This window comes from Triticum aestivum, chromosome 6B (genome assembly GCF_018294505.1).
Source record: "Triticum aestivum cultivar Chinese Spring chromosome 6B, IWGSC CS RefSeq v2.1, whole genome shotgun sequence".
In the NCBI taxonomy this organism is placed as follows: Eukaryota; Viridiplantae; Streptophyta; class Magnoliopsida; order Poales; family Poaceae; genus Triticum; species Triticum aestivum.
The window spans coordinates 539144535-539169099 of NC_057810.1; the positions used below are offsets into that span (position 1 = coordinate 539144535).

General features: G+C 48.7%; 1 protein-coding gene across 1 annotated transcript; it reads right to left on the minus strand.

Annotated features, from left to right (window-relative positions):
- Positions 1–298: 298 nt before the first annotated feature.
- LOC123137878 (DNA topoisomerase 2) lies at positions 299–7547 on the minus strand. Its single transcript, XM_044557731.1, has 21 exons — positions 6892–7547; positions 5982–6271; positions 5825–5891; positions 5472–5742; positions 5187–5386; positions 4897–5106; positions 4699–4812; positions 4422–4529; positions 4089–4253; positions 3824–4009; positions 3590–3745; positions 3369–3502; positions 3105–3273; positions 2731–3000; positions 2468–2654; positions 2333–2382; positions 1843–2256; positions 1610–1741; positions 1435–1515; positions 1239–1350; positions 299–1150 (listed from the first exon to the last, which is right to left on the minus strand). Exons 1-21 carry the CDS (start codon positions 7456–7458, stop codon positions 570–572), a joined length of 4464 nt encoding a protein of 1487 aa, XP_044413666.1. The 5' UTR covers positions 7459–7547; the 3' UTR covers positions 299–569.
- Positions 7548–24565: the final 17018 nt, after the last annotated feature.

Below are 24565 nucleotides of genomic sequence, written 5' to 3' on the forward strand. Positions count from 1 at the left end.
TGTGCACATAGCTGGATATGACACCTGAACATCCAATCTTGCATCCAAACACTCTACTAGACTAAGAATCTGCTTGCATCGGCACCCTGGTTTAAATAGCTGAACTAAATGACAGCCAAGATATAGCTGCTGTCCAAATCAAGCCAGCAATAGCATGTAAATAAAATCCAATAGCTTCAAAGCATACAGAAATACTGAGCATAGAACTGATACTGTATGAACAGAATACAGAAACTCTATGTAAACTGGATTCAACCTCAATGGATGCACAATATGCTGAGTATAGAACCCAATTTACTGACACGACACAAACATAAAGCATCACTAGTGACATTAAAATCCCAGGATGTCCACGTTCACTTGTCTCAGCATATTAGAACAAGAAATGGTGATAGGCACAAGTCTCAAACCGATTAGCTCACAGAATGTCTCAGCAACCTAACATAACATTGGACGCACAAGAGATGCACCTGAGCAAAGCACCAATATATCAGATTAGCTAACCAAATGTCTCAAGACACTAGAGTCACTGCACCACACGCAATGTTTGGACAGTTGAGCCAAGGAGTCTAGTCATCTTCGGAGAAGTCATCATCGTCACTTGGCTCTGACACATCTTCATCCTCAGACTCATCATCTTCGCTTTCAGAAGCGACGTAGACTACTGCCGCCTTCCTCTCCCTTGTTGTCCTTCTCGGTACAACTGTCTCAGCAGAGCTGCCGGAGGGAGGAGCCTCAGCATCTTCTGTCCCTGTTGAAGAGCTCGCCATTCTGTGCAGAACCGAGCCGCTCTTCTTGTTGAAGGGGGAGTCTCTGATCCTTCGCACCTTCTTCTCAGGAGAAGGAGCACTGAGGGTACTGTCATCAGTAGGCTTGAATATTTCTTCCATCACTTTCTGCCTCATCCCTTTGCTCTGAGTTGGCGCCCTCTTCCTGATGGTAGTCTTCGGCTTCTCAGCGGCAGGCTTTCTTCCTTTAGTTTTCTTCTCAACTTCCATGGAAGACCCACCATCCTCGCTCTCATGGTGGGGCTCTGCAATGTCTTCATCAGAAATCTCAGCTAAGGATGACATAGCCTTCTTTGCTGCGCCTCTTTTGCTTGGTCCGTTCCTCCCTTTCTTTCCTTCCTGATGTTCTTCTGTTTCCATGGCTGCACAAGTGGTTACACCATCAGCTTAAACTTCCAAGAGATGGATATTTTATGTTCACAAACACAACATTATATCAATGGCCATTACCACTGGGTTCTGGAGAGTTGTCACTATGAATATTATAAGCAGCCAGGCGGTCTTTCAGCTCAGCCACTTCGTCCTCTTCATCTTTCACCTCATCTTTCACCGGTGCACTTGCCTATGAAATTGTTAGATTGACTTGTTAAAGCTACAAATAAACCATGACACACGCAATAAGAAAAGGCTTGATTGAGGACCCAACCTTCTTGGGTGGTGGTTTCTTCTTTTGTGCAGCAGGTTTCAGAATGTCTCCTTTATAATCAACATCATCATCACTCCCAGCCTAGAAAAGTTTGATGGTTTTATCAGTAAAGAGCAACAAGTACTACCCTAGTCCTCTGCAACTCAAGAAACGCATCACTTGTGTTAGTCTGTACCTTCTGCGATTTGGCTGTAGCCTTCTTAGGCTGTTTCTTGGTTGCTGGCTTAGGGTCCCTCGCCTTTTCAGAATTTTTGGCGCGCTTGCGTGATCTGTCGTTCTGTTCAGCTTCAAGTTTTGCATCAAGCACCTGTATCAAAATCAATGTGAGAAGAGCAGTAAAACACATAACATCAAGCAAAACCTGCTCAAGAGAAAAAATACATAACAACAGAAAGAAACACTGCTTACATCCAGTTCCTTCTCAAGAGCGTCAAGGTCTCTCAGCCAAAGAGTTTTTGGCTCTGTGTTACGCAGGATTTCAAGATCAGCCTCTACCTTATTCTGCTGCGCAATGAGCTCCTTCACCTTCTCCATAGTCAAGGTACCAATTGACATTGCAAGAAGATACTCATAATCACTTGCTGCAGCTTCAGCAGGACTCTCATCATTATCTTCATCTGCTTCTGTAGATCCTACAGCAACTGGCCCGGACGTGGGTTTTTTCTTTGGGAAAGGTGTATAGTTCTTCTTCTGCAGCTCCTGGAATAGGTCTGCCCTCTTCCTGTTATTGACTATGATTTCCCCAGAAGTAACAGCAAGAATAAACCTAACTTTGTTCTGATACTTCAGCAACTCTTGCCCCATGTTTTCCAACATTACTTTCTGCACAGCATACATTGGTTAGATAATAATTTAGTAGTTTGCAGAGGAACAACTAAAGGAAAAGGTCAACATGTACCTTCCGTTTGATATAGAATTTAAACCTCAAATCGAAGAACTCTTGAAGTACTGAAAAGTAAACATAATGTCAGTGCCAAAACCACAAGTAAAAGAATTTGTTGCTATAATACAGGTCCATGTTAGAGATACTCACCATCCTCTGGGTTGTCATATTTTTTGATTTTACCATGTGAGTCAAACAAGTGCATGTTTGTTGTTCCTATTGTGGTAGTCAGCTTGAATTTCTTCTCAAGGCCTTCTTGCTTAGCTATATTCATGTTTTGCTCAGTCAGTATAAGCTCAAATTCCACATCCGCATGATCACACTGCGACCTTATTTCCTGTAAATTGGTTGAAGTGCAAGAAAGTCAAAACATCTGAAACCCAAGAGAATAAACTATTTGCAGTATTAAGTACCTCCAACAACGGTGGTTCCTTGCTCTTTTCCTTTTCCTTGTCCTTGTCCTTGTCCTTTTCCTTCTTCTTTTCCTTGTTCTTGTCCTTGCTCTTTTCCTTTTCCTTTATAGGAATAGGACACATGGATTCAAGAAATTCTTTGTAATCTGTAGTCCAGCGGCGGACGGGAAGCTCAGTAATTTTAAGCTTGGTGTCAGCAACTTCCTCTATAACACCAGTGATGGTATATGTCACACCAGTTGCCTTTGTACTTGTCTCCTTCAAAGAGCCCTGTCAGGTGACGAACAAAAAAATTGCATAAATATCAATTGCAGAATTAAGCAGCCAAACTCAGTCTAACAGAAATATTACGCTAGTAAAAGCATCGCACCGACCTTGAACCCCCTGTACCAAGGAACCATTGGTACAATTGTCTCCCCATTTAGCAACCTTTTCAGATTAGCAATAATGTCTCTTGGATTGTAGTTTGGGACATAGGTGCTCCATCCAGTGCCAATGCCTTCACTTCCATTGACCAAAACCATGGGAATGATTGGCATATACCTGAACATAACATGGCATATTATAGGTTCACAAAAATAAATCCAATTGCAATCATAATTGGCAGGATGAATGTTCAAAGAGATAATATATATTACCAGCTGGGTTCAATTGACTGCCCATCTTCATTCAAATAGTTCAGCAGAACATCATCATCCTTCGGAAAAATTAAGCGGGTGATAGGATTTAATCTGGTGAAGATGTACCTAGCACTAGCAGCATCTTTGCCCCCCTGAAATGAATGTAAACAAGCAAAGAAGCATGAGAACCCATTACAAACAGAGTCCTCTAGTACTTGGCTTCAGCAAAGCTAACCCACCGCATTTCTGGTACCAAATTGGCCACGGGGTTCCAAAAGATTAATATTATTGCTGCCAACAAAATCCTGAGCCATTCCTACAATTGTGCTTGCTAGACTCTGCTCACCGTGGTGGTATGCTGAGTGTTCTGACACATAGCCAATAAATTGTGCCACCTGTAGCCAATAAAGGTAACAATTTTAGGAATATGCACAATGATTCCGATACACAAATTCAAAAGCTCTTTCGCAAACCTTAGATTCTTTAACCAAATTCTTCTTGAACGAGCAAAACAAAATCTTCCTCTGTCCTGGCTTAAAGCCGTCGACCATTGAAGGTATTGACCGTTCAAGGTCTGCCATCGAGAAGAGTATCAGCTCTTTGTTGATAAAATCACTGTACTTGATGCGTTTCTCACGTTGGTCAAGACAAGTACCAGGCTGCAATAAGGTATGTGTGTTACTATTGATACAAAATAAGGAATTTCTATCAAACTGGGAAAGGATGCAAATATTTAACCTGGTAGTTGGTCAGCCAATCCTTCCTCTCAGTGATCTTTTTCTTGCTGAACGCTAGCTCAATAGCTTCACCATCTTTGTCATCCGCCCAGACAAAATCCTTCTTGTGAAGGGAAATTTGTTCAAAGTAATCCCGGCCTTCTTCAGCTGTGCTGGTCCCCAGCCCCTGTACCAGTCAGAACTCTTTTAAGACCAAGCATAACTACAGACATCTTCATTGTACCGCCTTCCAGTAAAAGAAAGGAGGGGGGGGGGGGGGGGGGGGGGGGGGGGAGGGACAGCACCATTTGGCAAAACTACAATGCAAAAACTGAATAAGGGGCAAAAGCCACACCTTGTAGTACTTTATAGTCCACGAACTTGCACTTGCTCCTAAGGACTCTTTCCATGCTTCATAATCTGGCATTGAGTAAAATGGACGGACAGTTTTGCCCTTGGTTGCCTGGACAAATAAACAAAAACATGTTTTCCACTGGGGTTATAATGTCTATTTGGTCTGACAGAGAGAGCTAGAAAAAAACTGATGATAAATATTAGGATTTGATTTGGATTACTATGTATATTCAGGCACACAAAAATACATCTGACAAATGACCAAAAGAATTGCCTACCTTGATAATTGGAGTGATGAACTCAACCAAGAAAGAAGGAACTTTGAGGAGAGATGGCCACTCTTTGTGAATGAAATTGATCAGCAACCCTTTGATGTGGGAACCATCATGGTCCTGAAATGTCATCAGTTCAATCTAAGCCAAGAAACAGCTTCAATTCTACTAGTTGGGATAAATTGGAGAAGTTGTCAGGCAAACCTGATCTGTCATTATCATGAGGTGGCCATATCTCAAGCCTTTCGTGCTATCATACTTTTTTTCATGCTGCAGACCTAATATTTTCTTTATATTTTGGATCTCCGCATTCTCCATCAACTGCTTATGGCTTGCTTCCCTCACATTTAATAATTTACCCCTGAGAGGAAACACACCATAGTGATCCCTTCCTACTACACCTATGCCAGCCATCTGCAAAGAAAACAGGCTGAACTCTTCAATATGACAGTGAAATTGCATACAATGGCATTTAATAGGTTTGTGTTACTCACAGCTAAAGCCTTTGCCGAATCTCCTTCAGTAAGGATCAAGGTGCACTGGTCAGAGTTCTTCCCACCAGCATCATTTGCATCCTCCAGTTTAGGGATGCCAACAATACTTGTCTTCTTGGTTCCATCAGTCTTCTTAAGTTCCTTGCTTAGTTTGAACTCAGCCCAAGAAAGGAGACTGTCAACAACACCCGAGCTAGAGACTGCAGTTGTAAGAAGTGAACATTACCATTAGTGCTGCAGCCACAATAGACAAACCAAGGATAGCAAAGTTAACTCATCACATACCCTTCTTAAGGAAATCTTCAGGGAGCTCGCACGTGGACCCAAAGCTTCCTTGACGAGTCGTCAAGGTCTCTTTGGTCTGTGAGTCAAATGCAGGGTTGTCAATGAGCGCATTAACAAATACCCATAGGTAGCCCTTCACTATATGCAACTTCATGTTAGCCTGCTTGTTCTTCTTGTTCACAACACCCATCACATGGCTGGCAATTTGGCTTGCAACGTAGTCAACGTGAGTTCCACCTTTTATGGTCGCAATTCCATTTACAAAACTGACCTGCAATCAAAACAGAATGTCTGAGGTATAACTATAACAGCACACTGCAATGAAGCTTCACAGGAAACTAGCCCACACTTACCTGCTGGAACTGGCCTTCACTTAGACTCACACACACCTCCCAGCGATCATTTACCTTTTGGTAAATTCTGGAAGAGAAGGCAAATTTGAACATCAGAAATAGTTGTCAGAAATTTTCATGGACATCTCAAACTGGTGAATAAAAAACTATGTTAAACCTTGGAAGCTTGATTCCTTCTTTGGAAGCAGAGTCGATATACAGTTGCACGTAATCCGAGAAGCTTTTTACTGCCACCTTCTCGCCATTCAACTCAACCTTCACGGTTTTGCCAAGGGTGCCCGCCATGTCAACCACTCGCTTCATCATGAGTGCCACAACATCTGCTTCGAGCTCAGTCATTTTGAACTTTTCAAGATCAGGCTTGAAGGTAACTTTAGTCCAGTTCTCCGACTGCTTGCACTTTTTAATCTCAGGCTCCGACTTCTTGCCCATGTTCTCGGAGAAAACCTGCACAGGCATTCAAGGAGGAATGTCACAATGTATCATGCGCTTGGTGATTCAGGTGACTGTGCCTAAAGAACGTAAAGGAGACATTAGTTAATATACTCCTACTGGGTGTACCTATCCCACAGTTAATAGTGAGTGTACCAACTACAACCCTAATAGTCAGTTTATAATATGTGTCTTTTGTGTCGGTTTAAATTAGATGTGCATCTTCATGGTAAACCATACTGAGCAATGCATAATAAAACTATCAAAGGAAATAATATTCTAATGTTTAGTATAGAATAATTACGAAAACCTTATGCGGCCAGGTTCAACAGACAAGAAATTTTGAACCAACCCTGCAAAATTTCCAGCCGTTTGCCCGATTAAACAACGTATATGCTCCAATCTACTATCAAAATCTCGTTCACAGTAAGAAAAATAACAAGAAGTACGGTCTCGCAATCCAATATCACCAGATTCTCAACTCTATTGTGGTCACAACCAACCGCACCTCATTATGGTCACATGGCACATCGATTCTCCAGATGTCTGCAATTCTAACTAATCCAGCCCCAAACACCGACCCGGAAACCAGAATATCAGACGTAGAACGCTCACGGGATCCATGATTGTCTTACCTGCTTGTACCTCTTCTGTCGGCGCCCATCAGCGGTCTCGATGACGAACTCCGTGGAGAAGATGTTGGCGAGTTTGGCACCGTAGCCGTTCCTCCCGCCGGTGGTCTTCCGCTCGTTATCGTCGTAGTTGCTGCTTGTGAGGAGATTGCCGAAGATGAGCTCCGGCACGTAGATTTTCTCCTCCTGGTGGATTTCGACGGGCACGCCGTCCCCGTTGTTGTAGATGGAGATGCAGCACCCCTCGACGTCGATGTCGACCTTGAGGGAGTCCATGGAGGGGTCGCGCTGTTTGTTGTCGGCGGCGTTGACGAGGATCTCGTCGAAGATCTTGTAGAGGCCGGGGACGTAGGTGACGGGCCGGTTCACCATGGCGCCGTCCTCGTAGACCCAGAGCGTCGCCGTGTGCTTCTCGATGGAGCCGACGTAGGTGTCCGGGCGCAGCAGGATGTGCTCCAGCTGGGTCTTCTTCTGGTACATCTCCTCGATGGTCTTCCCGGCGGCATCCCCCGCGGCGGAGTTGTGCGAGGAGCTGGACTTCAGCGGCGGCTTCTTCGCGGCGGGCGGCATGGCGGCACACAGAGGTTGTGTGCGCGCTAGGGTTTTGGTGGTGGGGCGGAATGCGGGGGTGGGGGTTGGAATTGGGGATCTGGGGGAGGGGAAGGGGAATGGGGTGGGGTTTAAAGTGGACGGGCTGGAAGGGGGGCTGCGGGGCGATTCGAAATTTGAATTTGGGGAGCGGGCGACGCTGCGCGTGTGCGCTGCGACCAGCGGGTCCGTCCGGTCGGATGGGGGATTCTGGAGACGGCGACGGGAGTGGAACGCGCAAGGAAGGGTGGGCCAGCGCGTCAAGTGAAACATACTCGAGCCGTTCCCTTCCCTTTGACGGTTTCACACGCGAGAAGAGGGTTGTCTCATCTCAAAGAAGAAGAAAAACACGCGAGAAGAGGGTGCATCCACCATCCAATCCCACCGTCGGCCGCCTGCGAGGCCGTGGGCTCCGTCATCCTCCGTCCGCTGCTTCAGCGACGTGAGGCTGGACGAGTCCCGGATCTCCATGTCAGGCGCTTAGATAGGTCTAGGATAAATTGGTCTGTCGGCATCCATTACGGTTGTGCTGAGAGGCTCGGGGGTTGGTGAGGCTAGTTTGTTCGATGATGTTGTTCTTGGCGATGACAGTAGCAGCGCATCCAAAAAAATTGGTCGGGTTCCGATCCCGTCTAGACAACATCCATGGTTGTGTCGAAGAAGCGATGGGCTATGTCTCCCATCGATCTTCCTACTCGACGGTTTTTAGGTGTTCGGTCGATATCTATTATCATAGTGATGTCATTGGCGGGCGAGTGAAATGGTGGTTCCAGGTTTGGCATTGCTGATTGATGCAGCGGATCTGATGTTTGGCCTCGACGACGTCGACGACTGACGAATGCTTTGGGATTCGAGGAGGATGGGGATGATCCCTGGTCAACAAGCCACATCGATCAAGGCTTTGCCAATGGCAAGCTTCTTCATCGGCTCACAACGCCCTCCTAAGCTTTGGTTCTCCTTTGAAACCGATGATGGTTAGATGTAATAATGCCGACTTCAGAATTAGCCTAAGGACTTGGATGTACTTTTCATTATTTTTTTTATATAGTTTTTCTACATTTTTTGTGGACACATGTTTGCTCTTGACCCTTCTAGCCGGTTTCATGTGCGTGTGTGTGTTGTATTTACCATGTTTGCGATTAATGGAACATGCGGTCACATGCGATTAATTTAATTTTATTTTGCAATATCCCTGCAACTAATTTGGGGACACATGTTTGTGATCGTACAACTTCCTGAATTTTTTCCTTCGCTTTGCTTTTCTTTTATGTTTTTTCTTTTAGTTTAATTTTTTATATTTAATTAATTTAAGTACATCAAAGTTTAGCAAAATAAAGTGAAATTTGTGCTCAAGTCATGTTTGCAAGTTGTTCATCGCCTACTAAAAAGCGTTTGTATTATAAAAAATATTCATCATGTACTCAGAAAACTTCACGGCATTTTTAAAACATGTCAATTGCCTATTCAAAAAGTAGTTTAGGAAATATTTGATTATTTTCCCTTTCATGTTTATAAAAAATTACTACAGGACTACATTTTTAACACATAATTATTATTTTTGAACACAGTACACGCGCATACACTCATACATACACACATTTTTAACCGTGATTGAACTTTTTAAAACACGATAACCATTTTCAGAATATATGATGAATACTTTCTAATACACAATGTGTATTTCCAATACATGATTAAAAAATTAAAATAACAATGAACATCACAAAAAGATGGCCCTTTTAATACATGATCAACCTTTTTAAATATGTGATGAACACTTTTTAGCACTCCCCTCCGATCCAAAATAAGTGTCGCCGTTTTAAGCTAAGGTTAGTCCAACCTTAGTTCAAACCTACGACACTTATTATGGATCGGAGGGAGTGCATGATTAACATTTTCTCATACATGATGAACATTTGTTTCAGTATGAGGTGAAAAAATTCTAATACATGATGAATTTTTAATACATGTATAGAAAAATGATGTGTATTTTTTGTACACGGTGAACATCGAAAATGCATAATGAACTTTTTTAGTCTGCGGTAAACATTTTTTAACACAGGGTTGATGTCTTTGAAATCCTGATGACCATTTTTTGCAATACACAAAGAACATTTAATAAATACATGATGGACATTTTTTAAATGTCAAGATAAACATTTACTCAAGCATATATTGAATTATTATTTTAATTCATAATGAGCATTTTTTATATATGATGAACACTTTTTTATACCCAATGAACTATTTTAAAAAAATCATGGGACAGTAGGAAAGAAACATGAAAAAGGTAAAAGAAAAGCCAGAAAAAATGGATAGAAAAATGTGAGACATAGACTAATAAACCCGAGAAGAAAAACACTCGAGTTATTGGTTCGGCCGACTCGCTTCACCCATTTAGGCGAGAACTACTTCAGACTCGCAATAGGCGAGATATAACACTAGCGAGCAAGGAAGGGGGGTTGGTCAACTCGAGGGAGGCAGTTGAGCATCGACAAGAAAGGGCGCATGTCAAGAGAGGAAACAAAGACATGTGATAGGATAGGAGCATGTGTGGGGGAGCCATGAGGGAATCCAAGTAGGGTTTGAGAATAACGATCTACGGACCCTACAATGGAATGACATGCTTATTGGCCCCTTTTGTTGCGGCTCGGAGGGGAACATGGAGGTTCATCTATCAAAAGTTTGGGCTATGTTGTTAGTTCGAGTAGAGAGGAATAACACAATTTTAGACCCAAGAAGCCAATAGGTGCAAGAATAAAAACAAACCTGAAAACCAAAATACTTGCTAACTCAGTAAAATTGGGTTGGTTCCTTTTTGGTTTTCATTTTTTGGTTTTTGGTTCACATGTCGACTAGATGAGGGTGAAATAAGCAAGTTCCAATTTTAATTTTTTCTTAGTTGATTTCAGAGGCATGTGTGGAATCGTATGTTCTCCATAGATGCAACTAAGTAATACATCATATATGATGAGTTACCGTAACCTAGCAAGTTGGACAAGACAAGCACGCAAGCAAGTAATAACAACAAGTAAAGTTAGGGTTATAAATAACCACCAGCGATGAAGACAAAGATGTATTCTAAAGTTCAAACTCTTAGGGGTATTTTAATCAGCATTTAAGAGGTGGGGAACAACACAATGCTCCCATTACAACAAATGTCTCACCTAAGTCTCTGAGTGCCTTGACCAACGAATGTCCAAGAACCCTCTCATTAGGGATGGCTCTTTGTATGAGCTCCAAACCCTCACAAATTATCTCGGGGCACAAATCCACAACATGTCCAAGAGTAACATGATTCATAAACAAACTAGTGGGAATCAACAAACTTAAGTTTTGCTTTTGGTGCAAGTGTTAACCAGGACATCCTCTTCGTCTTCCTAAAAGTATAACTTGAATGGAGGACTAGGGAGGGAGATCTCAAGCCTTTTAGGTGTCCAGCAATGGTGGAGAGAGATTTGGGGCCATCACCTCCTTTGCGGGGAATAAAGTATCTTATATAGGCCCCACAGAAAATATGCCCCTGACATTGTGTTGTAGTATGCTCAAAGGCTCCAAGGTGCCTTCAGGTGCCGTCTGAGCCAAGAACCGCGAGATCGAACCCATCACAAAGGACCTCTTCCCATTGCAAGAAAAATCAATCTAGTTGGCATAACTAAACCAAAGATTCGGAGAAGAAATATGAGGCTATAAATAATCATGCATATAAGAGATCAAAGAAGACTCAAATAATATTCATGGATATAGATCTGATCATAAACTTGAACTTCATCGGATCCCAACAAACACACCGCAAAAGGTCACTACATCAAATAGATCTCCAAGAGACCATTGTATTGAGAATCAAAAAGAGAGAACAAGCCATATAGCTACTGCCTATGGACCCATAGGTCTATGGTGAACTACTCACGCATCATCGGAGAGGCACCAACGAGGATGATGAACCCCTCTGTGATCGTGTTCCCCTCCGGCGGAGGGCCGGAATAGGGCTCTAGATTGGATCTCGTGGTTCTGGAACTTGCGGCAGCTGGAATTATGTTTCATCGACTCCCCTATGGTTTCTGGAATATTTGGGTATTTATAGAGCAGAGATGCGGTGGAGGAGACCCCCCCATGGGCCCCACAACCCATCAGGGCGCACTAGGGGCCTTTGGCGCACCCTGGTGTCTTGTGGGCCCCACGGGCCTCCCCCGGGTGCTTTCTTGGCTCCTAAGTTTTCTTCTGGCTCAAAAAAAATCTCCAAAAAGTTTCGATGCGTTTGGACTCCGTTTGATAGGGATATTCTGCAAAGAAAAAAACAAGCAAAAAAATAGCAACTGGCATTGGGCACTATGTCAATAGGTTATTCCCAAAAAATGATATAATTAAAGTTGCTACAAAATTATTGTAAAACATCCAAGAATGATAACATAACAACATGGAACAATAAAAAATTATAGATATGTTGGAGACGTATCAAGACTGAGGGTATGTATCAGTAGTTATGTATTTGATCTCTCTCTCTCTCTCGTGTTCTTGATTTGGCATGATCTTGATGTACCGCGAGCTTTGTTAATATAGTTGGATCACATGGTGTTTCTCCCTCTCTATCTTGTTGTGATGAATTGAGTTTTTACCTTTGAGGTTTCACTATTATCAGATTGAATATTTTTGATTTGAGAACACTTGATGTATGTCTTGCATATGGATACATGTGGTGACAATGGGGTGTTCTATTGATTCACTTGATATATGTTTTGGCAATAAACTTGCAGATTCTGAGGTGACATTGGGGTAATATATGCGTAGGGGTTGATGCATGTTTTCATCCTACTTTCTCCGGTAGAAATCCTGGGGCACTCTTTGAAGTTCCTTGTGTTGGATTGAATATTATGATTCTGAAGTTGTTTGATGCATATAGAATAATCAACTCGCAGATACTTGTGGTGACATTGGAGTATCTAGGTTACATTAGAGTTGGTTGATGTGTATCATATGGTCTTATTTTAGTATGAACTATAGGGGTGTTCATGGCACTTATAGGGATGGCCCAATAGATTGATTGGAAAAGATAACTTTTAGGTGGTTTCGTACCCTGCAATGATTTCATCTTATGTTCTCTACTAGATAAGAACTTTGGAGTGATTCTTTGTCGCACGTTGAGATATTGTTATATGATTCAATTATGTTAGCACTGCTAAGAGATTGCACTAGTGAAAGTATGAACCCTAGGCCTTGTTTTCAAGCATTGCAATGCCGTTTGTGATGCGTTTTATCACTTGCTACCTTGCTATTTTTATATTCAGATTACAAAAACCTATATCTACTATGCATACTACACTTGTGTCACCATCTCTTGACCGAACTATTGCACCTATACAATTTACCATTGTATTGGGTGTGTTGGGGACACAAGAGATTTCTTGTATTTGATTGCAAGGTTGTTTGAGAGAGACCATCTTCATCCTGTGCCTCCCACAGATTTATAAACCTTAGGTCAGCCACTTGAGGGAAATTTGCTACCATCCTACAAAACTCTGCGCCTGGAGGCCCAATAGAGTCTACAACAAGAAAGTTGTGTAGTAGACATCACCTGATAATGTTTTCCCTTATGGACCTAGATCAAATAAAATTTCTTAGTATGGAGTTTCTCACCTTAAGTGAGGATCTCTCTATTTAATAGGCACCTAGGAGCTACACACTTGTGTTTTCATCTTGTCTCACACACTTCATTCAAACCTAGGAGAGTCGAGAACTCCTAGACACAGTTTATTATCTTGAGCATGGTGCTTAGATAGACAAACCGATTATTGTGAGGCTTATATTTTTATCACTTGTATTGCTAATCCTTTGTGCTAAAAAAATGAAAAGCGCAAAAAAATTGTTCTTCTTTTAGTTTGTTTTCAGCAGGTTCTATTGGAGGGTAGGCACCGGACCACAACAAGGAGATCTATTGAAGCAAGGTCGATGTCTATTAGAAGAGAGGTCATATGTGCCTCAACGGTAAAAGTGTCCATCCCTTTGCTTAATTAAGCTTAGGGGAGGTAACCACTTCTCACACTCTCTTTGAAAAGCTGCATTTTACTTTCATTTTCATAATTTTCCCTAGTTTTGGTTCTAAGCGTGGGGGGTTACTTTCTGCATGTGTAGTGTCTTGTGCAATGCTTTTCATCATATGGTTTTCGTGCATTAGTGTGTCCTGCTGTTTTGACATGCTTGCTTTGCACTTGTTTGACTTAGCTTGTGGAAATCTTCTTATCTTCTGAAAACATTGCCATGTTCTTTTACCAAAAACCCAATAAAGGAGCCCTTTGCATTGTTGCCTTTCTTTCACCTAATTACATAAGTTGGGGACTCTAGTAGTGGCTTGATTAGCGATTGAATGATCGTAGAGGTGTTTTGCTAATGAACTGAGCATCTTTTGTTGATCCGGGACGCACAACGGGGTTTATCTCCGCCAAACTATCCCCTCGGGGTACTTCACTTTTGAGTCCTATGCAACATGACACTGTGATACTCTTGTGTAGTGTTTGAGTTCTTTATGACTAAGGCAAGTTCGAAACATCTGCACTTCTGTTTATCTTTTATTGCTAGCCTCTACGATACCGTGCATTGCCCATTCTCACATTGGGACTTGGAGAAAACTTCGCAGGTACATCCAAACCTGTGGGAGGACTTTCTCTTGTTCTCCTACACATAAGACACCCCATCTCCACAAAACAGCCACCATACCTACCTACATGGCATTTTCATAGCCATCCCAAACATATCGCCATGCACTACCATCATATTACATTACATGATTAGAGACGTGTTTTCATTTGCCTTGCATGATCACAGTATGGATAGCTCGACATTTTCATGGCTTGTCCGTTTTTTGATGTCTATGCTACACCGGCTCATTGCACATACCGTTACACTACAATAGGCATTCATCATATAGAGCTTCTCTCATGTTTTAAGTTTTGAGTTATGATAACATTGTGTTGAAGTGAGTCATTATGAAAGTGTGATGATCATCATTATTAGAGCATGCCCCGTGAGGAAAAGAATGGTGGAGACTTACGAGTCCTAGAAAAAGTGGGGATGAGGTCCATGCAATTGTTTTTAATAATAAAAAATAAAAAAGAGGAAAATAATGGAGGATACTGTCGGCGTTTTGTGAACGGGGGTACCCAGACTTGCCTGCCTGTGGCCTGCAGCGTGGCTCAAGGAGTGGCCCAGTACGGCCCATCTTCGTCAACACAAGCTCAAGACCCTCGCGAGGGGCCAAGCCTCGCGGGGCGGACGACAGGAAGCTTCCTCAGGCACAGCCTCGTCAGGCTGGCTCACGAGGAGGCAGAGAGATCAAGGCAGGGTACCTCACGAGGTGCCCATGACGCAAGCCATGACGACCGAAGCCAGGCGGGCGCCGGCCTGGGCAGTGTCCTTGTTTCCCCTTCGGTGCGAAGGGGGCAAGCACATGCCAAGGCATCAGGCAAAGGTTACCATTTCGGTGCAACAAGACCAAGACCAGCAGAACGGCAGGATGGAGGTCATCGTGGAGCCCAGGAAGGCGTCATCGTCAGAGACTTTGGCAGGCGAGGACCAACTTTAGTTAGGATAAGTGTACTAGATGTTCCCCTTCAAAATGGCCAATTGTTGGCGCCCTTCCCGCTCATTATTTGGGAAGAGGACGAGGGCCTTGCTCTATAAATAGGACTAGCCGCTCTCAAGGCAAGGGGATCAACCATTCGAACCCTAGCCAGAACCACCCATATCAACGCAAGAACTCCTCCCCTCGCGAGGCAGTTCTTCCCTTGTATTGTTCATCATCAGCCCCTGAGGCAATCCACACACCACAAACTAGAGTAGGGTATTACACCACAATGGTGGCCCGAACTAGTATAAACCTTGCGTCCCTTGTGTTGTTCTTCGTGTAGTCTAGATCTCTTGCGAGGCGACGAGACGTGAGCCGGCAGGGGGAGTGATCTCCGCGCGCACCCCAGAGTTCGAACCTCAAGGGTCTGTCGGAACCCGAAATCCGACATTTGGCGCGCCAGGTAGGGGTGTGCCGAAGCTCTCCCCTCCGTTGGTCCATTCTCCGCCAACATCGTGTTTCACCCACATGGCAGACAACGCGCCGCCCGCTCCGGCAGCCGATGCCAGTGCTGGGGCCAGGGGGCTCCGAGCCTTGGCCCCCGCCTTGCAGCAGGTGCAGTGGCCACGCAAGTTCAAGCCAGAGATGCCGCCGCGCTACAACGGCGCGACGGACCCGCTGGTTTTCCTGCTGGCATACGAGGAAGCCGTCCTCAAGGCGGGGGGCAACGACAAGGTGATGGCCAACTGGTTTCCCATGGCCCTCACCGGCGTTGCTCGCATGTGGCTGCTCCACCTACCGGCGGCTTATGTGACCTCCTGGGGGGAACTGCGCGACCTTTTCCTCGCCCATTACGTTGCGCCAGTGCCCTCGGTCGTCGCGGCTCTCCTGGGCGGCTCACAGGCACCACCTTCGAGCCGCCACGTCAAGCCGTTCACCCGCCAGATCGACACCGCCTCCAAGTGCCAAGAAACCCTCCTGGGTTGGGTGGCGCCCGAGGCCGATCTGACCTTTAGCTCGGACGATCACCCCTCCAACCCAGCCTGCTCGGGCATGCTCCCGATGCTGTGCACCCCCACCATCTGCCAGGTGGCCGTCACTAGGACCCTCATCGACGGCGGCGCTGGCCTCAGCGTGCTCTCAATGGAAGCCTTTAGCCTCCTCCACGTGCCGCTGGGGCAGCTTCAGCCCAGCAGGCCCTTCTCGGGCGTCGGAGGCGGTTCCACCGGCTCCCTAGGATAGATCCGCCTCCCGGTGACCTTCGGCACCTATGACAACTTCCGCACGAAGCTGATCGACTTCGACATCGCCCCCATCAGTCTCCCGTACAATGCCATCCTCAGCTACCCAGCCCTGGCCCGGTTCATGGCCGCGACTCACCCAGCGTACAACCTCATGAAGATGCCCGGGAGCAACGACGTCCTTGCCGTGTCCGGAGACACCAGGAATGCGTTGCAAGCGCTCAAGCTCGCTTTCAAGACCGCCGCAGTAGTGCAGCCCACCAACTCAGATGTCCTCAAGCCCAAGGGGGCTACGCCAGCCAAGAAGAAGCAGCTATTTAGCCAAGACAAGGCGGAGACCAAGCAGGTACCGGTCGACGAGGATGAGCCCGCTGGTGCTACCTTCATCATAGGCACCAACCTTGAGCCTGAGCAGGAGGAGGCCCTGGTCAGGTTCCTACGCGCGAACATGAAGGTGTTTGCATGGGAGCCTAACCAGCTGGCGGGGGTCCCGAGGGGTGTAATTGAGCATCACCTCAACGTGTGCCCCAACGTGCGCCCTGTGAAGTAGAAGGCAAGGCGGCAGTCCACTGAAAAGCAGTCCTTCATCGTCCAAGAGACCCGCAAGTTAGAAGCAGCAGGGGTCATTGGCGAGGTCCGCTACCCTGATTGGTTGGCCAACCCTGTTGTCGTACCCAAAAAGGGAGGAAAGGAACGCATGTGTGTCGACTTCACCAACCTCAACAAAAGCCTGCCCACAGGATCCATTCCAGCTCCCTCGCATCGACCAGATTGTCGACTCTACCGCTGAGTGTGACCTATTGTGCTTCCTGGATGCCTTCTCGGGCTATCATCAGATCAAGATGGCGGTGGAGGACGTGGAGAAAACGGCCTTCCTAACCCCGTGTGGGGTTTACTGCTATACCTGCATGCCGTTTGGGTTGCACAACGCAGGCGCGACCTTCCAGCGATTGATGCACATCGCCCTGGGGCGACAGCTCGGAGGAACGCTGAAGCTTACGTTGATGACATTGTGGTGAAGTCTCGGGAGGCTAAAACCCTGATATAGGACTTGGAAGAAACCTTCGCGAGCCTCAGCGAATAAGACCTGCGGCTCAACCCGGAGAAGTGTGTGTTTGGAGTCCCCTCGGGCAAGCTCCTGGGCTTCCTCGTATCCCACGGGGGCATTGAGGCCAATCCAGAGAAGGTCAAAACAGTCGAAGACATGAGCCCGCTGAAGACCCTCAGGGAAATGCAGAAGCTCACCGGGCGTGTAACCACTTTAGGACGTTTGATCTCCAAGCTGGGAGAGCGAGCGCTGCCCTTCTTCAAGTTGATGAAGAAGAAAGGCCCCTTCGAATGGACTGAAGAGGCCGACAAGGCATTCCAAGACCTCAAGAGGTACCTTACCATCCCCCCGGTAATGGTGGCCCCGCGCCCTCGGGAGCCCCTAGTGCTCTACCTTGCGGCCACCCCTTACTCCGCTAGCGCAACCCTGGTGGCAGTTAGAAAGGAGCGCCAAGCCTCGGCCGCAGCCGTAGTCCCGGCCAAAGCAGACCAAAGCCAGTAAGGCATCGCAAAGACCATGACCACAGCAGAAAAGGAATAGCCTCGTTAGGGGAACACACCCGGAGCGGAGGAGGCCCCCTCAGGCGACCAAGGACTGAGGGTCGCACCGCCTCAGGAGGCACCTCAACCTCCAGAGGACGCGGGCCGCACCAGCACCCTCAACCTCATCGAGCACCCTGTGTACTTCGTCAGTACGGTGCTGCCGGACGCGAGGGCACGATACACAATGCCCCAAAACTCCTCCTTGCACTATTAGTGGCCTCGCGCAAGCTGCAGCACTACTTTCAAGGCCATCCCATCAAGGTCATCTCAGCCTACCCTCTGGAAAGGGTACTCAGGAGCCCCAATTCAGCAGGGAGCATCGCAGAATGGAACATCAAACTGCAAGCATTCCAGCTAGAATTCAGCACGACCAGGGTGATTAAGGGAGCCGCGCTCGCAGATTTCGTGGCGGAATGGACAGAGGCACCAGGGCTCAAAACGGGTGAGGACCGGTCACTCTCCCCGGGAAGTGAAGCACCGAACGGTTGGGTAATGTACTTCGACGGAGCATTCTCGCGGCAGGGCGCGGCCGCTGGTGCAGTGCTCATATCCCCCACTTAGGACAAGCTTTACTATGCCATGCAGCTCTGTTTCCAGCATGGGGAGAAGGTCTCCAACAACATAGCAGAGTACGAGGGCCTGATAGCGGGCTTGAAGGCCGCCGTCGCCTTGGGGGTAAAACGAATCACCATCAAAGGCGATTCGCAACTCCTCGTCAACTTCTCCAACAAGGTATACGAGCCGAAGGACGAGCACATGGAAGCGTATCTCGCGGAGGTCCGCAGGATGGAGAAGCAGTTTTGGAGGTTGGAGTTACAGCACGTGCCTCGCGGTACCAACCAAGAGGCCGATGACATTGCCAAGAGGGCATCCAAGCGACTGCCTCAGGAGCCCGGCGTCTTCGAGGAACGACTCTTCAAACCTTCGGCGACACCATCACTGTCAAGCACGTCACAACCTAGGGAGGATATCCCTCAGCCGCCCGCCTCAGGGGGCCCGGCCTGTGGCCCGGCCTCAGGGGCGCGCCTGCTCCTGGCGTTGGAACCTCAGGAAGGATGCTGGACCGAAGAGTTCAAGGACTACTTGATGTGAGGGACCCTGCCAGAGAAGGAGGAAGATGCGGAGCGTGTGGCAAGACAGGCCACGACCTACTGCATCCAGGACGGAGAGCTCTACTGGAAGCGAACAAATGACATGTCCTTACGTTGCATTTCCAGGGAACAAGGAAGGGAGCTGCTAGCAGACATACATGGTGGAGACTGTGGGCACCACTCATCGTCACGAACCCTCGTTTGCAAGGCGTTCCGCAGCGGGTTTTACTGGCCCACAACACTCAACGAAGCCGTCGAGCTGGTGAGGGCCTATGAAGCCTGCCAATTCCACGCCAAGCAAATCCACCAGCCGGCTCAGGGCCTGCAGACCATACCCCTCTCATGGCCATTCGCGGTTTGGGGGCTGGACATTTTGGGCCCGTTCCCACGGGCGCCAGGGGGCTATCGCTACCTCTACGTCGCCATCGACAAATTCACCAAGTGGGCTGAAGTGGAAGCCGTCCGCACCATCTCAGCAGGCTCCGCAGTCAAGTTCATCAAAGGCATTGTGAGCCGATTTAGGGTACCTAATCGCATCATCACCGACAACGGTTCGTAGTTCACCAGCAGTCTCTTTAAAACATACCGTGCTAATCTTGGAACACAGATATGCTACGCTTCAGTGGCGCATCCTCGAAGCAATGGCCAAGCTGAGCGGGCCAACACGGAGGTGTTGGAAGTCCTCAAGACCAGGACCTTCAAGAAAAAACTGGAAGCATGCGGCAGGGGCTGGTACGACGAGCTCCAGTCTGTGCTATGGTCTATCCGCATGACCGCGACCAAGTCAACTGGAGAAACTCCATTCTTCCTTGTCTACGGAGCTGAAGCCGTCCTCCCTCACGAGGTCAAGCGTCGCTCCGCGTGGGTCCTGGCGTTCGATGAAACGCTGCAGGACGCCATGCGGGGGACGAATCTCGTGCTGGGGGAGGAGCACCGTCGAGAGGCCGCGCTGTGAGCAGCAAGGTATCAATAGGCACTGTGATGGTACCACTGCCACAACATCCGCCCCAGAGCTCTTGAGGTAGGGGACCTCGTACTCAGGCGGGTCCTCTCTAGGGAAGGGCTGCACAAGCTCTCTCCCATGTGGGAGGGCCCATTCAAGGTTGTTCATGTTTCCAGGCCCGGCTCCGCGCACTTGGAAACCCAGGAGGGGATACCCATCCAGAACGCGTGGAACATTCAGCATCTTCGGAAATTCTACCCCTGAGCAAGGCCCGGTGCCTGTGAAGAAGGCCAACGCCTGTGAAGCTGCCGCATTTTGGAAAAGGCCCGGTGCCTGTGAAGAAGGCCAACGCCTGTGAAGCTGCCGCATTTTGGAAAAGGCCCGGTGCCTGTGAAGAAGGCCAACGCCTGTGAAGCTGCCGCATTCTAGGAAAGACCCGGTGCCTGTGAAGAGGGCCAATGCCTGTGAAGCTGGCGCATTTTGGAAAGGCCCGGTGCCTATGAAGCTCGCCGCCTGTGACACTCTCACGTAATAATGAGAGGGGTTGTACACGCCCCGGAGTCTCCGGAGTGCCGCCCTCGGGCCTCGGGGGCTCCCGCCCACGCCCAGTGGCAGCACTTAGCTCCGCGCTGGTGAGAAGATGTCGAAGACTAGATTAGGTGCCGGACGCGGCTTTTTCATTTGCTTTCTGCAGTTGACTTGTTCGTTCCTATTTGAAGTTTTATTGGAGCTGTTGCCATCTCTAGCTTGAGACTCTTTGTCTTCTTCGCTCACTTACCTCATTTTCTCTCGCGCAAGTCTCGCAAGGGAGGTGCGCGGGCACCCTCGCGAGTGTTTTCTGCCCCGGTCGTTTAAAGCCTCCCTATTCGGGTCCCCCACGAGAGCACCCCTCTCAGTCCGTGCCCCACGGGCATCGCAACACGAACACAGGACTTGGGGCGGTCGCCCCCGCAACCGAGGCTGAAAGCCACCCCTCCTGACTAATCCTTGCAGGACATAAAGCATGAGGCGAGGCCTCTGGCCTCAGGAGGCAAGGACCACGACAAGCCTCCCCGAGCTAAGTGGTTCTCGCACACGGACATGCGGCATAGGAACAGAACACAGAAATAGCGGAAACAACGTGATGGTTAACAGCAACGGTTCGACACGCCCCCGCGGGGCCCTATACTACTTTCCTTTTTGCGCAGGGAAGGAGGGAAAACAAAATAGGATGACTTGCTCGGCGCCAACTCGCAGCGAGGGCTCGTACTGCCTCCGGAGCTCAGTCAGATCCCTCCTCCCGCTTCACCGAGACACGGCGACGGACTGACCCGCTACCTTCCCCCAGGCGGGCGCGACGACGCGGGGGCTGGTCGTGGCCACCGCTGGAGGAGCTGCTGCCTGAAGGAGAGTCGTCGAAGCTTGGTGAGCCCCGAGTGCTGCTGCCCACGCGCCTGCCGTTGTCTTCGTCTTGGTCAACGCCGGGGCTGGCCGCGCGGTCGTAGTCATCATCTTCGGGGCAGCACCCAGCACGGCAACCGTCTTCCCCAAACACCCTCACGTAGAGGGTGGCGTCGCCGTCGAACTTCAAGTGCAGGACGCACCGCCGGCTCAGGCCACACGCGTGGGCAAACGTTTGCCAGCCGCGGTTCAGAGCCGCATTCCTGGCGACGGAGACCTCCAGTGAAACCCAGGAGGCCCTGCTGCAGCAACTGTCCGCCTGGAGCCAGAGGCCGTCAGGAGCGCCAGCCGGAAGCTCACCCACAAAGAAGCGAGGAAGTTGAAGCCAGGTGCCGGTCGGGTCCGCCGACCACACGACGAACTCCAGCAGCACCTCCGTCGAGTGGAAGCGCGGCCTCCGGGTCGCACAGCCACGGTGTGCCTCCCAACAGCAGCCGGGCACTCATCACCGCGCAGGGAACTGCCTCCACGGCCACGGGAAGCTACTACAGGGGCCGCGGGATGCTTGCGAGGGCGGCCCTGGCCGCGCTTGGTTGGAAGAGAGTCAGGCCCTTCCTGACGACCCTTCCCTTTCTCCGCGGCCGAGAGCCTCTTCGGCGGAGCCATGGGGATGGCGAGCACCCGAGATGGAGAGAAAGGAGTAGCAGGAAGGAATGAGCTGAAGGGGCTCGCGCCGTTCCACACTTATAGCCGGAGGAGGCCAACCGCCGGCCTCCATGATCACAGGTAATCATGACCCATTTTTGCATGCAGGGACTTGTCAAGTCACACAGTTGCCGAGGCGTCGTGGGGAAGCAAGGACACCCACGTACAATCAACCGCCACACGCCGCCCAAGGCCGCAGGCTGTTGGGGCCCATGGCGCTTCGCACTTACCCCTTCGCTTCTTTGCTAAGCCAAGTCCGGGCGCGCCTTGGGCCTGGGGGCTACTGTCGGTGTTCTGGGAACAAGGGTACCCAGACTTGCCTGCCTGCGGCCTGCAGCGTGGCTCAAGGAGTGGCCCAGTACGGCCCATCTTTGTTAACACAAGCTCAAGACCCTCGCGAGGGGCCAAGCCTCGCGGGGCGGATGATAGGAAGCTTCCTCAGGCACAGCCTCGTCAGGCTGGCTCGCGAGGAGGCGGAGAGATCAAGGCGGGGTACCTCACGAGGTGCCCATGACACAAGCCATGACAACCGAAGCTAGGAGGGCCAGGCGGGCGCCTGCCTAGGCAGTGTCCTTGTTTACCCTTCGGTGCGAAGGGGGCAAGCACAGGCCAAGGCATCAGGCAAAGGTTATCATTTCGGTGCAACAAGACCAAGACCAGCAGAACGACAGGATGGAGGTCATCGTGGAGCCCAGGAAGGCGTCATCGTCAGAGCCTTTGGCAGGCGAGGACCAACTTTAGTCAGGATAAGTGTACTAGATGTTCCCCTTCAAAATGGCCAATTGTTGGCGCCCTTCCCGCTCATTATTTGGGAAGAGGACCAGGGCCTTGCTCTATAAATAGGACTAGCCGCTCCCAAGGCAAGGGGATCAACCATTCGAACCCTAGCCAGAACCACCCATATCAACGCAAGAACTCCTCCCCTCGCGAGGTAGTTCTTCCCTTGTATTGTTCATCATCAGCCCCTGAGGCAATCCACACACCACAAACTAGAGTAGGGTACTACACCACAATGGTGGCCCGAACTAGTATAAACCTTGTGTCCCTTGTGTTGTTCTTCGTGTAGTTTGGATCTCTTGCGAGGCAACGAGACGTGAGACGGTAGGGGGAGTGATCTCCGTGCGCCCCCAGAGTTCGAACCTCAAGGGTCTGCCAGAACCCAAAATTCGTCAGATACTTATGAGTCCTCGAAAATGTGGGGATGAGGTCCATGAGACTGTTCTGAAAAAATGAGAGAAGGGGCATGCTACTATCGTACCACACGTGGGCTTCAAAATAGCACCACTTCATGCATTGTAAAGTAGAAACTTTCATGAGCTTCATGTTTCATACTAGTGGGGAACCTACACTATAGAACTTGGCTTGTATATTCCGATGACGAGCATCCTCAAAAGCTCGAGGTCTTCATGAGCAAGCAAGTTGTATGCACCCCCACTTAGTTCATAGGAGAGCTTTCACATATTCATAGCTCTTTGTGCATCCTAGTTGCATGGTGATCACTACTCCTTGTGTTGACATCTATCATAGAGCCTTTCCCATTGCCTAATGGTCAACTGCGTTGATGCAAGACTTTCTTTGTTTTTTGATTTCTCAAAACCCCAATCATTTTCTCTCATTACATTAAGTGTGAGGCATAGGCTTGAGCTCGGTGTTGCATAGGTACATAGTTCAGCAGTTGAATAACGCAGAAAAATGATCTTGCTATCGTACCTGGTATGCCTCGGGTTGGTCACTACAAAAAAAGACACATCCGTGACATTTTGGGCCGAACGAAACATTTTTCTGTCATACATATGACACTTCTATGACGATAATTGTGACAAAACCCGGTATCATCATAGATGTGGTGGGCTCCTACTTCTATGACAAAAAATCATGACAGAAAATGGGCTTTTCATCCTGGGCGGGCTGGAGACGCAGCTGCATGACATTCTTTGGGCCGTCCATGACGGAAAAAACCGTGGTAGAAGCGAGGGGGAGGAAAATTTTGGGGAGTTGCCGGTTATGGTGGGAGGTTGGGGGCGGAGCGATGCGCGTTTCTCTTGTACGTACGCGCGTGTGTGCGAGGCGTTGGTTCTAACTAAAGCCGAGCGAGGCGTTGGGCTCTAACTGAACCCAAGCGATTGCACTGCAGGCTATGCGTTACTGAACCCGAGCGATCAATCGATGGTTGTTAACTGAACCCGATGGAGCGATTCCTTCGCTACTGCTGCTAACTGAGGCCGATCGATGCTGCCTCTGGGATGAACAGTGAGCGTTGCGGGGGGTTTGGATGAACAGTGAGCGGTGGCGTTGCCTCTGGATGAACAGGAACCCGTGGTGTGGAGGGCTGGATGAAAAGTAGACGGTGGAGGGGTGGCCGTGGAGGGGTGGTTGAACAGGACCCCGTGGTGTGGAGGGCTGGATGAATAGTAGACGGTGGAGGGGTGCCCGTGGAGGGGTGGTTGAACAGTAGCCGGTGGAGTAGCGCGCGGTGGAGGCTGGATGAACATGAGCCCGTGGAGGCTGGAGGAGGTCGATGGTAGCCCGTGGAGGCTGGAGGAGGTCGACGGTGGCGATGAATAGTATCCCGTGGAGTCTC

Excerpts from the sequence above, each read along its gene's own strand:
- LOC123137878 (XM_044557731.1), bottom strand. The coding sequence starts at position 7,458 with ATGCCGCCCGCCGCGAAGAAGCCGCCGCTGAAGTCCAGCTCCTCGCAC. Across the intron at positions 4,530-4,698 it reads TCATCACTCCAATTATCAAG|GCAACCAAGGGCAAAACTGT; the intron begins GTAGGCAATTCT and ends TTATTTGTCCAG. Across the intron at positions 3,274-3,368 it reads CAGTCAATTGAACCCAGCTG|GTATATGCCAATCATTCCCA; the intron begins GTAATATATATT and ends TGTTATGTTCAG.